Source organism: Neoarius graeffei, chromosome 27 (assembly GCF_027579695.1).
Source record: "Neoarius graeffei isolate fNeoGra1 chromosome 27, fNeoGra1.pri, whole genome shotgun sequence".
Classification (NCBI taxonomy): Eukaryota; Metazoa; Chordata; class Actinopteri; order Siluriformes; family Ariidae; genus Neoarius; species Neoarius graeffei.
The window spans coordinates 33,970,078-33,985,021 of record NC_083595.1 but is presented as its reverse complement, the minus strand read 5'-3'; the positions used below and the strand labels follow the sequence as shown (position 1 = coordinate 33,985,021).

General features: G+C 42.5%; 1 protein-coding gene across 1 annotated transcript in view; it reads left to right on the top strand.

The window, feature by feature from the left end:
- The window catches only part of b4galnt4b (beta-1,4-N-acetyl-galactosaminyl transferase 4b), a 278,770-nt gene that overhangs the window by 213,461 nt on the left and 50,365 nt on the right, over positions 1-14,944 (top strand). Inside the window, exon 9 of the mRNA XM_060912043.1 lies at positions 11,814-11,880. Within this exon, the coding sequence (XP_060768026.1) occupies positions 11,814-11,880 (67 nt within the window). The remainder of the gene's footprint in view (positions 1-11,813; positions 11,881-14,944) is intronic.

Below are 14,944 nucleotides of genomic sequence, written 5' to 3'. Positions count from 1 at the left end.
AACATGTCGGTGAATACATATTTACAGTGGACATATTCAGAGAAATGAGGCCTTATGAATCTGCCATGCATGCTTTGTAATAAATCTTGGTCCATAAAAGTGTTTATTGATACCGATGCTCACGGCAGAACTGCATATTTGATTTTAAATAACATGATTATAGCAGCATAACAGCATACCTGTGTGGTTTTACAAGTTAGTTTGACTGAGAGGGAGTACTGGAATAGAATTAAAACTGGAATGAAATAAACATAGAAGAAGAGAGATGAGGAGAGAACTGTACCCATAACACACAAATAAGAGAACACTTTATGTGAAAGATGTCCACATAATGTATTCATGACATCCAGCATAAACACTTTATAATATATTCATGAAAGCTCACTATGTACAGACAGTGTTAGCATATTTTAGCACTGTGAAAGGTTTTCAAGACACGAGTCAAATCATCATCATACATGTGCATGCTTGTAATCATTAAAGCTAATGAAATAATTAAGTTATTCCACAAAATCGAGTCGTACATGAGCCGACAGCTGATGAGGTGCATAGAGCCGGGTCGGCTATAAGCCGTGTACGACGAGATTGAGTGGAATAACTGTTTATTCTATCCACATTCACTGGATTTTGAGAAACTGAGCATTTTTATTTTTATTTTTTGCAAATTCGATACATAAAAACTTCATACAAAACGTCCGACAAAATTATTTCCGCTTAGAATGTAAACAAACCTGTGAAATGACAGTAGCAATTTGTGAAAAATGCTATAATAATAATAATTCTTGAAAAATTAAAAAGAGACGTTCTTACCATCAAATACTTTTATTCCATATTTTGTTGCCTTTTTAATTTTTTTTTTTTTTTGGGGGGGGGTTGTTGTCGAGTAGAGTTTTTATTTCGTCCTTGGGTGGTTTAGTAACACACTTCGCCATTTTGTTTTTCTTCTTCTTTAGGTTTTTTTTTGGTGGTTGGCAAACTAACTTAAAGGTGCATTACTGTCACCGACTGGGCTGGAGTGTGGAACAGGCACTATTGGGGAAAATAAACTATATTTTTTTATAATTCTTGAAAAATAAAGACACGTTCTTACCATCAATTACTTTCATTCCATATTTTGTTGCTTTTTTTTATTTTTCGGGGTTTTGTTTTCGACCAGAGTTTTTATTTCATCCTCGTTTGGTTTAGCAAGACGCTTTGCCATTTTTTTTAACATACTTTTTATTGCTTTTTTTTTTCACAAAATTGTACAACAACTTACAAAACAATCCCCTCCCACCCCCCACCCTCTAGACAGCAACAAGGGCACCGAAAAGAAAATACAAGATACATAAAGGGGTAAAAAGAAAAACATAAAATTTCAAAATAAATACATAAATCTCATCTCATCATCTCTAGCCGCTTTATCCTTCTACAGGGTCGCAGGCAAGCTGGAGCCTATCCCAGCTGACTACGGGCGAAAGGCGGGGTACACCCTGGACAAGTCGCCAGGTCATCACAGGGCTGACACATAGACACAGACAACCATTCACACTCACATTTACACCTACGGTCAATTTAGAGTCACCAGTTAACCTAACCTGCATGTCTTTGGACTGTGGGGGAAACCGGAGCACCCGGAGGAAACCCACGCGGACAACATGCAAACTCCGCACAGAAAGGCCCTCGCTGGCCCCGGGGCTCGAACCCAGGACCTTCTTGCTGTGAGGCAACAGCGCTAACCACTACACCACCGTGCCACCCAAATACATAAATGATAAATCTCATCTCATTATCTCTAGCCGCTTTATCCTTCTACAGGGTCGCAGGCAAGCTGGAGCCTATCCCAGCTGACTACGGGCGAAAGGCGGGGTACACCCTGGACAAGTCGCCAGGTCATCACAGGGCTGACACATAGACACAGACAACCATTCACACTCACATTCACACCTACGGTCAATTTAGAGTCACCAGTTAACCTAACCTGCATGTCTTTGGACTGTGGGGGAAACCGGAGCGCCCGGAGGAAACCCACGCGGACAACATGCAAACTCCGCACAGAAAGGCCCTCGCTGGCCCCGGGGCTCGAACCCAGGACCTTCTTGCTGTGAGGCAACAGCGCTAACCACTACACCACCGTGCCACCCAAATACATAAATGATAAATCTCATCTCATCTCATCATCTCTAGCCGCTTTATCCTTCTACAGGGTCGCAGGCAAGCTGGAGCCTATCCCAGCTGACTACGGGCGAAAGGCGGGGTACACCCTGGACAAGTCGCCAGGTCATCACAGGGCTGACACATAGACACAGACAACCATTCACACTCACACCTACGGTCAATTTAGAGTCACCAGTTAACCTAACCTGCATGTCTTTGGACTGTGGGGGAAACCGGAGCACCCGGAGGAAACCCACGCGGACAACATGCAAACTCCGCACAGAAAGGCCCTCGCTGGCCCCGGGGCTCGAACCCAGGACCTTCTTGCTGTGAGGCAACAGCGCTAACCACTACACCACCGTGCCACCCAAATACATAAATGATAAATAAAAAAAAAAAAAAGTGTGTCCACAGCAACAACAACACAGGAGGACAATGTTATCACACACACAAAAAAAAGTAAGTCAGGCATCTAGGGTCAGTTGGAATTATGAGGGTGATCTAGGCCTAGTCTGTGACCAAAACTCACTCAGCTCCCCTCTCAGGAGAGGGAACTTAGATCTTGTGGTAGATAGGTTATAAAAGGGGACCAGATTTTGCGAAACATATCTTCTTTCCCCTTGGCCATAGCCATCAATCTTTCATGTGGGAGATTATTGAAGATTTCCTTGTACCATAGTGTGACTGTAGGTGGGCGTTCTTTAGTCCAGTTCAGCAATAATCACTTACGTGCAGATAGGAGGAGCTTCTCAAGCAGTGTGTAGCTTGTTGCCGGGAGCTGTAGCACCTTAGAAGGTAGCCCAACCAGAAAGACACTAGGGTCCTTTTTTTACCTCAAATTCAATTATTTCACTAATTATTTTACTTTGCCATTTTTTTTCTTTTTTAGGGTTTTTTGGCGGTTGGCAAACTAACTTAAAGGTGCATTACTGCCACCGACTGGGCTGGAATGTGGAACAGGAGATATTGGGGAAAATAAACTATATTATTTTAGCTATTTCTGTTTCTTTTAAATACTTGCTAACAAAGTGATATATCTGACTTGCTGCGCGCCGCCATTTTGTTTTTCTCTACTCACGGTGTATGAGCTGATATCCTAGTAGTAGAGTAGCCAATCAGAGCGCACGATTGCTCATAACCAGTGAATGTGGATAGAATAATTGCTTATAATATTTATATATTTATGTAGTGTGACATATTATGTATTTGAATATTGTATGAATAACCTATGAGTGTTGCTTTGCATATTACAGTACGCATGCTATGCAAAATGGTGGTATAGTAGTTAGCACTGTCGCCTCACAGCAAGAAGGTTCTGGGTTCGAGCCCAGCAGCCGGCGAGGACCTTTCTGTGCGAAGTTTGCATGTTCTCACCGTGTCTGTGTGGGTTTCCTCCGGTTGCTCCAGTTTCCCCCACAGTCCAAAGATATGCAGGTTAGGCTAATTGGTGGCTCTACTGTAAATTGACCGTAGGTGTGAATGTGTGTGAGTGTGAATGATTGTTTGTCTCTATGTGTCAGCCCTGCGATGACCTGGCGACTTGTCCAGGGTGTACCCCGCCTCTCGCCCATAGTCAGCTGGGATAGGCTCCAGCTTGCCCGCGACCCTGTACAGGATAAGCGGTTACGGATAATGGATGGATGGATGCCATGCAAAATCGAATATAACCTTGCTTAATGGATGTAACAGGATTCATTGTATTCGCAAGTTAAGTGACATGAATAATGCCATGTTTATTATAGAACCAAGGGGAGGTTAGTAAAACATGCTTTCCCTTCAGACTGCAGTTTAGTGACTAATGGAAAGAGAAAAAAAACTTAATATCCTTATCAGCATTTATGTCTTAGAGGTTTTAATACAGAAAGTCTGGAAAAACGAGAGAGGTAAGCACATAAGTGAAGGATAAGGGTGTGTAACGGTTGAAGTGATCAGCCTTCCTCCTGCTGTTCATATTTCCCCAGGTACCCATCAGGTAGAAGAGTGCTCATCTGTATACACACAGCTCACTTAAGCAGTCTGCAAAAGGCTTTCTTTGATGAATTATTAATCATAAAGTAAAACACCGCCTATGCTCCTCTCTCTGAGTGTATCTCAAACACAGTGCAAGTGTGACAGCACTAACTCAAGGCTGTAGTGAATTAGTTTCAGTCAGCGACCTCAGACTTCAGTTTCAAGGGCTTTGTAACTACAGGAGTAAGTTGTTTTTAAAAAGAAAAAAGAAAAAAAGTAGCTCATTTTAACTGTATGACTTTTTTTATTGTTATCTCTCCACTGAGACTGTGTCACTTAAATTGAGCAACTGTTCATAGCCTTCTCAGCAGCTCAGAGAAACTCAGATTATTTGTTTCCCACAGAGAATAAACACAACCTCGAATGATCCTCATGCCACATCTTTAGGGCCCGGGCTCTCAGAACGAATGTATTCACCCTCTGTGATAAGGAAAAAAGCCAAACAGTGTGGCACATCAGAATTCAGAGCAAAAAGCAAAGCTAAAACCTAAAACCCAAAAGAAGCGCTTCTGTTTTAGATCTGTTTTGTCTCCATTAAAAATTACCGATGGCCTGTAAGATCAGGTTCAAAGACAGGAAACGTGTGGCATGAATAAATTCATGGAGTTTCACTGTCAGATGAGAAGTTTGAGCCTTCCTCCGTAAGACTTAATCATTAGGGGATTTACTCGTTCTTTTTGTCTCTTGCCAGAAAGTACATTCAAATTTTAAAAAAAAATTAAACAGAGAGCCCCTAATTAGGCATGGCGAACAAGGGAAATCATTTATTCATCAAAGTCTTAAATTACTAGTGCAGCACATGAACGTTTCTTTTTTTCATGCCATTCCTCAATTCATTTCTTCTACCATGAAGATTTATGTTCTGTATGCTTGATATTTGTGTCAGAGGTGCTGTAGTTCATAAAATTTAATTAAAAAAAGGATTGTCACGTCTCCTATTGGTCGATATGGGGACAGTTTTATAATTCACATCTAAAGTAACCACCAGAATATATTTGCCATGACCCATCTAGTGGGCTCCGTTAAGACAACTGCAGGTGTCTTAATTAATAGTAGAACTTGTATGAAGCAACTTTGATGTACTTTTGTTCGAGAAAGACGGAGACAGACAGACAGAGAGAGAGACCCGAGAAAGCAGAGAATGATGAAATGAGACTGTTGCTGATGCAATGCGTGCAGAGAGAAGAAAGCACACATGCTGTGCAGTCAAGGGATCGGCATATTTGTAGGCTTGTCAAGACTAGCTTTCCTATTTGTCCAATTTTATTTGAAACAGTCAAGATGAATATAAGTAACCTTAAAGGTTTTTTCCTCCTATACACTGCCTCTATCTCTTCCTGACATCTCAAAGTATTATTTATGATACCATTATGATCTTACGGTTTAAAGGAGAACTGAAGTTACATTTTTTTATTATCAAAATTCTATTTATCTCATTTTATTAAATACAGGAATGCATTTTTGATCGCTATTTTGTCACTGCTAGAGCAAGTTATGAGTGTTCGAAATACGCTATGTAATATATCAGTCCATATGTCAAAGCGATGGCCGTAAACGAGATTCGTTGAGACCTGTGCGAGACTTCGTAGGACGGAAGTAAAACGTACAGCGGAAATCAAAGCGACCAACATCTGCCAACACTGTCAAAAGACGCGCGCGTTCTCTTTCGAATGCTGATGTAATCAAGCCGGAAGTTTTGTTTGTTTTGATAACAATCAGGAAAGTTTGAAAAAAGTAAGCAGTAATCGTCATTTAAACTCGCTTTTGTGCAATTTTTCGTTTGGAAAAGAGTTTTCAAAATGGCGGCACTGACACCTGGATGACACTTGACGTTTCGAAGTCTCGCACAAGTCTCGTGAAGATCGCGCGGATAAGTGACGCCTGCCGTGGACCAAACGAACTAAATTCAACATGGCTAAAAACCGAATAGGCCAATAAGTATAATATTGAATAGCAATTAGTTGCCAATACGAGTCACAATATAAGGTTACTAAAACCGAAAACGTCTCATCTCATTATCTCTAGCCGCTTTATCCTGTTCTACAGGGTCGCAGGCAAGCTGGAGCCTATCCCAGCTGACTACGGGCGAAAGGCGGGGTACACCCTGGACAAGTCGCCAGGTCATCACAGGGCTGACACATAGACACAGACAACCATTCACACTCACATTCACACCTACGGTCAATTTAGAGTCACCAGTTAACCTAACCTGCATGTCTTTGGACTGTGGGGGAAACCGGAGCACCCGGAGGAAACCCACGCAGACACGGGGAGAACATGCAAACTCCACACAGAAAGGCCCTCATCGGCCACGGGGTTCGAACACGGACCTTCTTGCTGTGAGGCGACAGCGCTAACCACTACACCACCGTGCCGCCCTGAACCGAAAACGTAATTGACTAAAACCTTAATTAAGAAATAAAGCAAGTTTAAAAATGACTTCAGTTCTCCTTTAAGATCCTTTATTTTGCATTATATTCATTTTATTCTTAAACCCATCAGCAGTTCCAGACTCACATTTTACACGCTTGGAACTACAAACCCTTGTTGAAGTGAACTGAATATTATGCTTTGAGATGAATAATTAAATAATAAGCCAAGAGTTTAAGTGTTAACTTACAGCAGGTTAAGGTTACACAACTTCTTCACGGTGCAGTACACAGGGAGCACAGGGAACATGATGTATATCCAACATAGTGTGGTTCCAGAATATTAGTTGGGCTTCGGCAGTAGTGCTGTTAATGACATATGTCATCACACCAGACGGTACATTCTATGTGCTTTGTGCACTATTTGTGCTTGTTCGACAACTCAGCATTACTGTATATGCATATGTTTCCTGAGTATGTGTTTCCTGGATCCTTCACTTGTAGCACTCCATCGGTTTCCAAAAGGCACAACTGACCTTGACATATGTATGCATATTGTGTGTGGAAGGAATACGAAATGCCCGTATACCACCATATGGGGATATTGCATGCATGTGTGTGTGTGTGTGTGTATTTGACTGACAGACAGCACTGTTGTTCTCTTTGAATGTGTAGTACCCAGTAACTGTAGTAGGAGTCCATAGCCACGGTCAAAAGGCAGGCAGGCAACGTCAAACAAGGGATAAACTATAATCACAAACAAAGAGAAACAGACAAGGGTTAAAACCAGGAAATCACATCCATTCATCCATCCATCCATTATCTATGCCACTTATCCATCAGGGTCATGGGAGGCCAGGGAGGCGGGGTACACCCTGGACAGGTCGCTAATCTATCGCAGTGCTAACACAGAGGCAAACAACCATTCACACTCACATTCACACCTACAGACAGTTTAGAATAAGGAAATTACAAAATTATATAAAACAAGACTGACTCATTGCTATAAAAACACAAACTATAGACCCCTTCGCAGTAAACGTCATTCATACGTAAGCGGAAATTGCGCGCGCAGCCTGGACCCAAAAAAGACTCAGAAATGCCTAGTTGTTGTGTTGTCGGGTGTCAGAATCGTAGCAGTGATGGGGTTAAAATGTACAGAATTCCAGCAGGATCTCACCCATTCCAAAAAAATCGCCGACGTCTATGACTACAAGCCATCAAACGTGTAGACTGGGATGAAAGCACCATCAAAAATGCGCGGGTTTGCAGTGCCCACTTCATCACAGGTAAGATCAGGCTATTTATTAAATCTTTCTTTTTTATTCTTTCTAGTCTTCGCTTATTGATGTAGCAAAATACTTTGGTAACGTTTGTCTGATTAGCTGGGTCATAGTTACACAATGTAATGAATATTGTTAGCATGTTAACTTAGCTTTGCATGCAATTTTGTTTGTAGGAGACGTCTCGCTTGACTCAAGCAGTCCAGATTTTGTGCCATCATTATTTGTGTATGCCAAAAATCACAATTTTAAAGCAAGGATGGAAAGTTAAAATTGTGTGCCCTCACTCTAAATGCCAACTTTCGTTGACTGCTCTAACCTAGCTCCCGCCCCGTTCAGTTTCATTTCTGCTCTCTGCCTCTCGCTTTTTACGCAGCTCTGATTTCTCTTAGCTGCACTCTTTACACGATCATTCCTTTCATGCCATCACCTCCTGCAAACTGCTGTTTACTGTTGGTATTTGCTGTTGTAGCTAAAGCCACATTGCCATCACATCACTGGCATAATTTGATTAAAACAAAATGAATATGAATGTCCCATTGTTAATCAAGTTGTACATGCCCGCACATAACATAATCATATGCGTCTAAAGACTTGTAGGCACGAAGTTTTTCGTGGGTGTACACTGAAGTCTTGTCAATAAGGTACGAGTATATATCTGGCCATTGTATACCAGGGAACTTACTAACATCGTCCGTCCACTCTTTAATTAAATACGGATCCGGTAGGCGATGTCCACTTGCTAGAGTTAACTTATTTATGTAGCATTCTCGATCTTGTAACGACAATTGTTTGGCATAATCTGACAGCTCATAATGCCGGTCTATGGGCAGCGCCATTGTTTCTGAGTCCAGGCTGCGGGCGCATCCTGGTAACGGTCGGTTTGTTTACAAACATGCGAAGGGGTCTATAACAAAACAGGGTATACACAGACAAACAGATCAAGGACTGACACAGAACAGGTGAACACAACAGGGCAGCAAACCAATGCCAGGATGGGGTGGAGACAGTATTAGAGCAAAATGCAAAACAAGCACTCGCACAGGGCTTTTGTCAACATGGGAACCATGACACAGAGCAGGAATCTGTGATATCCATAGTATACACTCACCGGCTGCTTTAAAAGGAACTTGTTCTTGATTCTAAAATTCCTGTTCTTGGCTGCAGGAGTGGAACCCAGTGTGGTCTTCTGCTGTTGCATGCTGAGATGATTTTCTGCTCACCACGGTTGTTAAGAGTTGCTATGAGTTGCTATATCCTTCCTGGCAAAAAAGCTCAAACCAATCTAGCCATTTTCCTCTGACCTCTCTTATCAACAAGGCGTTTCCAAATACAGAACTGTCACTCACTCGACGTTTTTTGTTTTTCGCACTATTCTGTATCAACTCTAGAGACTGTTGTGTGTGAAAACCGCAGGAGATCAGCAGTTTCTGAAATACTCAAACCTGGCACCAACAGCCATGCCACAGTGAAAGAAAGTCACACTTTGAGATCACAATTTTTCCCATTCTGATGTTTGAAGTGAACATGAACTGAAGCTCTTGATTTGTAACTGCATGATTTTATGCATTGTGCTGCTGTCAAGGGAACAGCTGATTAGAGAACTGCATCAAATAGCAGGTGGATACACAGGTGGGTGTTCTTAATAAAGTGGCCGGTGAGTGTAGAGTGAAAAGATGCAGCTGGGTTTTGGATTGAAATTTTATATAGGGGGAATACCCATGCACTATAGGATGAATATAATTACAGTAGTTTTCACTATGTTATATAACCAGTGTATATTATTAATACAGCGCATCATGCAACTTATAGTACTCATATCAAACATTTATGCAATGATAATGCAAACATTCAGTCATCTTCAATAAGCACTTTATCCTTGTCAGAGTTGCAGTGGATCTGGATGTCATCCCAGGAACACTGGGGGTGAGATGGGAATATGCCCTGGATGGGACAGCAGCCTGTCACAGGGCACTCTGCACATACACATTTGCATATTCACACCTAGCAACAATTCAGCACAGTGTGGTAAGATGTTATGAAGGGGAAACCTGGAAACTATTGTAGTGCCCTCTAGTGGCAAGATGTGGCACAGACACGGGAACAAGGGCGTGGGGTGCAAAAAGGCGCTTTTAATTTTTGTTTTGGTGAGTGAGGTGAGGTCCAAGGTAGGAGGAGTTGTGTTGGAGGGTCACAGGGTGTAAGGCGTGAAACCCTCTTTTAGAGATCTTCCCAATGAGAGAGAGCGCAATCCGAACTGGTATGTGCTAGCAGAGAAATACAGCAAGTCAGATAGTGGCATTCGGGAGGACGTACTTACTCTGTGCAAGGTACACAGCTCTTATATACTCTCCTGTTGTCTCGTGGAGGGTGAATGCATACGCCACTATTAGTGGCCACCAAGCACGCTGCATTAAGCCGTTGCTTGCCTCGTTCTAGGTGCTAGCTAGGCGCTGTTTTCTTCCAGTGGTGCTGAACTGCTGCTGCTGTTGAATTTCGGCATGGCGAATAGGACGCTGTCCTTTCAGCACCACAGTGGCGGCGCAGCGAGGATCACCTACAGAGAGGGGAAAAAGACGGCTGTTGGCCCGCTGTCGTTACACTATGTACAGACATCGCACAGGATCGATCCAGGTACCCTGTCCGGTCACACAGCCAGACGACCCATCATCAACTCCGCTAACATTTTCTTTAAACTTTAGCCAGTTTCAATTGTGTTTCATAGAAGTGTCATATAGTTACCATAGTAGCAATAAAGGTATCAGAGATATACCATTGGGCAGCACAGTGGTGTCATGGTTAGCACTGTTGCCTCACAGCAAGAAGGTCCTGGGTTCGAGCCCAGTGGCCGACAGTGAAGTTTGTATGTTCTCCCCGTGTCTGTGTGGGTTTCCTCTGGATGCTCCGGTTTCCCCCACAGTCCAAAGACATGCAGGTTAGGCTAATTGGTGGCTCTAAATTGACCGTAGGTGTGAATGTGAGTGTGAATGGTTGTTTGTCTCTGTGTGTCAGCCCTGCGATGACCTGGCGACTTGTCCAGGGTGTACCCCACCTCTCGCCCATAGTCAGCTGGGATAGGCTCCAGCTTGCCTGCGAGCCTGTACAGGATAAGTGGTTATGGATAATGCATGGATGGAGATGTACCATTCTAGCACTTCAAGAATGTTGAGACACTGAAGGATGGGGACCGGTGGGATACTTTGATGGGTGTTTTTATTTTTACTTTTCAGCTATTTTATTACTTAATTGTTTCACTGAGGTACACGAACACACGCACAGACACACACAAACAGCTCTGTGCTGGATCTCGATTTCCTCCTCCTCCTCTCAGCTCTTTCTCTCCATCTTTAAGCACTCAGTCATCACTGAAACAGAACTCACACACAAACACACACACATCACTGTTAATCAAGCAATGGTGTTATCACTTTGCCGCTTACCTCCCTTGGCCTTGCTCTCTATTCACAAACCGGCGCTCGACCACGCCCCTGCCTCCACAACCATGTACAGTATAGTATTTCAACAGAAGTTCTAAAGTCACTGGGTCTGGAAATGCTGTGTGTGTCTTCAGTGACTAGTTAACATTTTATAGCACTGTGTTTATTCACTGATTTTCAAACTAATGTACATGTATCCAGTTCTTTTTCAGTAGTCACATTATATCACATCCATTACAATACACTAAAGGCAGCATAAGTTTAATAGAAATGTTCAAGGTATTTGTCTGAGTAAGACTGCATGTCTGTTTTTGTGTGTATGTGAAGGCTACAGCTAGCAGGAGTGTAATTAGAGTTTTTTGTTCTGGTAAATGACCTGTCTCGTGTAATCTCAGCAAGGCTAAGAAGATGTGATGTAGTAATTGCACGGCCTCTTTAGAAGAATTGCAGCCTGTCTATCTTGCATCTATTTTCAAGTGGCAGAGCCATCGTTGAACACCTCATGGACTAAAGCAATAATGGACCCCACACATTTCTGTCTTCTCATCAGCTTCTCTTTCTTTCCTTTTCCCTTTCAGTGGAGGCCCTTTTTACCTGGCTTGAAGTATGATGTTATTAACTCGGCCTACATCTCTCTCTATACTGGTAATTGCATCTTCCTTTTTCAAATGTTGTCGCAGATACCGAGATGTATCAGCGCCTTAGTTGTGTTCGAAATGGCATATTTGTATAACATATCCTATAGTGCACCATAAACTGTGTACTACACACTATTCCTCATTGTAATGTGCAGTAGATAGTGGCAAGGAAATATTGTCATGTCACTGTTTGTCATTCAAATTGACTTATGGATGCTGTTACCTCAGAATGATGTTATTCCTTCATTTCCGAGTTTTAATAGGTGCTGTGATTTAAAATCTGCTCACATTTTGTGGTTAAACCCAAAATCATACAATGGCACAACAGTAGAGGCTTTATCACTGTCAAGATTGCTCTAGCTTTTATTTTGAAACAGATGTGCAAAGTGGTGACACAGCTAGTGCACAAACACACACAGACAAAAAAAAAAAATTAGCGTTAACCCTAGGGTGTTTTTATTTTGTGGGGTTTTTTTTGGTTTTTTTTAGTATTAAGTAAAAATCTGGAGCTTTCCACCCCTCAAGTCAGTGAAATCTTTTCAAACAGCCCACTAGCTCAGGCTCTGACTCCTGCAAGTTGGAATTCTGTGACATTTTGACACAGGGGCATCCATAGTGATAACGGAAACAAAAAGAAGCATGGTGGCGGTAGCATTACACTACCGTTCAAAAGTTTGGGGTCACCCAGACAATTTTATGTTTTCTATGAAAAGTCACACTTTTATTTACCACCATAAGTTGTAAAATGAATAGAAAATATAGTCAAGACATTTTTCTGGCCATTTTGAGCATTTAATCGACCCCACAAATGTGATGCTCCAGAAACTCAATCTGCTCCAAGGAAGGTCAGTTTTATAGCTTCTCTAAAGAGCTCAATTGTTTTCAGCTGTGCTAACATGATTGTACAAGGGTTTTCTAATCATCCATTAGCCTTCTGAGGCAATGAGCAAACACATTGTACCATTAGAACACTGGAGTGAGAGTTGCTGGAAATGGGCCTCTATACACCTATGGAGATATTGCACCAAAAACCAGACATTTGCAGCTAGAATAGTCATTTACTACATTAGCAATGTATAGAGTGTATTTCTGATTAGTTTAAAGTGATCTTCATTGAAAAGAACAGTGCTTTTCTTTCAAAAATAAGGAAATTTCAAAGTGACCCCAAACTTTTGAACGGTAGTGTATGTTGAGATGCTCTTCATCAACATCAGCTGGAACTGGGAAAATGGTCAGGGTAGTGCTCGAAGAAAACCTGATCCAGTCTGCAAGAGATGTGAGAATGACACAGAGGTTCACTGACCAACAGAGCAATGGCTCTAAAAAGCTACACTGGACTGGTTCAAATCCAAGAACCTGAATGTGTTAAAATGCCACATTCAGAGAGCACGACTCAGACAAACACCAACAGTCACTATCCAGTCTGACAGAGCTTGAGCAGTTTTGCCCAGAGGAATAGGCAAAAATATCAGGATCCAGATATACAAAGCTCAAAGAGATAAGTTCAGAATCAGGAATTAAATACATACCTGTCATGAATGTAGCAATAGTTTGCCATTTTGAGCGCAACCTCAATACTTCAGAAATGCTGGCAATCTTTCTGTGTGGAGAAATAGGCATTTCAACTCCCAAAAATCAATAAGACAAAAAAAGTTATGATTTGAATCTCTAATTCCATTGCAATCACTCGCAGTGGTAATCGGACAGTTGGGTTGTTTTCATGTCTCTCCACTTTCTCTTATCTGCATTCACACATGTTCGCACCCACAGCCACTTACATTAGCCTCCATTGGCAAGGGAAGGGAGATTCATTCACACATGCTTTTACCGCAAAGCCGTAAGAGTGTCTGCTTCGTGCTTCTAGATTCTAGTTTTGGTTCATTTATAAGTTTTCAGGCTGAAGCGCTTTTTCCTTTTAATCCTTGCTATAGTTAACAAGCTGAGGGAGAGAGGGACGTGCATTAAAGAACACAGCCTGGCCGCCCCCGCTCGCCCAGAGAATACAGTGCAAAGTGTAATACGCTGTCCTAATCATTAATCACCCAGACTGCTCTGTCAGAGAGGAACACACAGAGAACCCACACACGCTCAAACACACACACACTCGCAAACTTGCAGCCAATCGATGCAACTCATTAAAGTGTGTTTTCAACACTGGCCAGTTGAGCAGACACTTGTGAGAGTTCACGTAAAGCTGGGAGATAAAACTTAATGAATGGAGAACACACACACACACACACACAAGTGCATACCTCATTCAAATAACTGGGTGTGTGCATATGTGTGTGTGAGCAGTTAATATGCTCAGAGCCATACACACTGGTACTCCATTGTGTCATGCTGTCTGGATTCTGCTGTGAAACCCTCGAGGCAATGTCTTGGTCTCTTCTTCTGTCTCTTTTTCTACTTCATTTACAATTACAGTACACAGAAAAACATGCACACACAACGCACAAGCACAAGACAAACCCACAGCTGATCAATACCAATAATTAAAGTGTGTTTTCATTACTGGCCAATCGGATATACATTTGTGAGATTTCACATAGTGGTAGCAGGCAAAACATAATCAATAGAGAAGGCACCTGCACGTGTGCTTACACACACACACACACACAGAGTGTAGGGGAGAGTGGGGACCTAGAAAGCTCTCACTAGAACTATGGGGGATGAGCACCCTAATGATTCGAACCCTCTATATTTGAACAGCATAAAGGAATCTCATCTCATCTCATCATCTCTAGCCGCTTTATCCTTCTACAGGGTCGCAGGCAAGCTGGAGCCTATCCCAGCTGACTACGGGCAAAAGGCGGGGTACACCCTGGACAAGTCGCCAGGTCATCACAGGGCCGACACATAGACACAGACAACCATTCACACTCACATTCACACCTACGGTCAATTTAGAGTCACCAGTTAACCTAACCTGCATGTCTTTGGACTGTGGGGGAAACCGGAGCACCCGGAGGAAACCCACGCAGACACGGGGAGAACATGCAAACTCCGCACAGAAAGGCCCTCGCCGGCCACGGGGCTCGAACACGGACCTTCTTGCTGTGAGGCGACAGCGC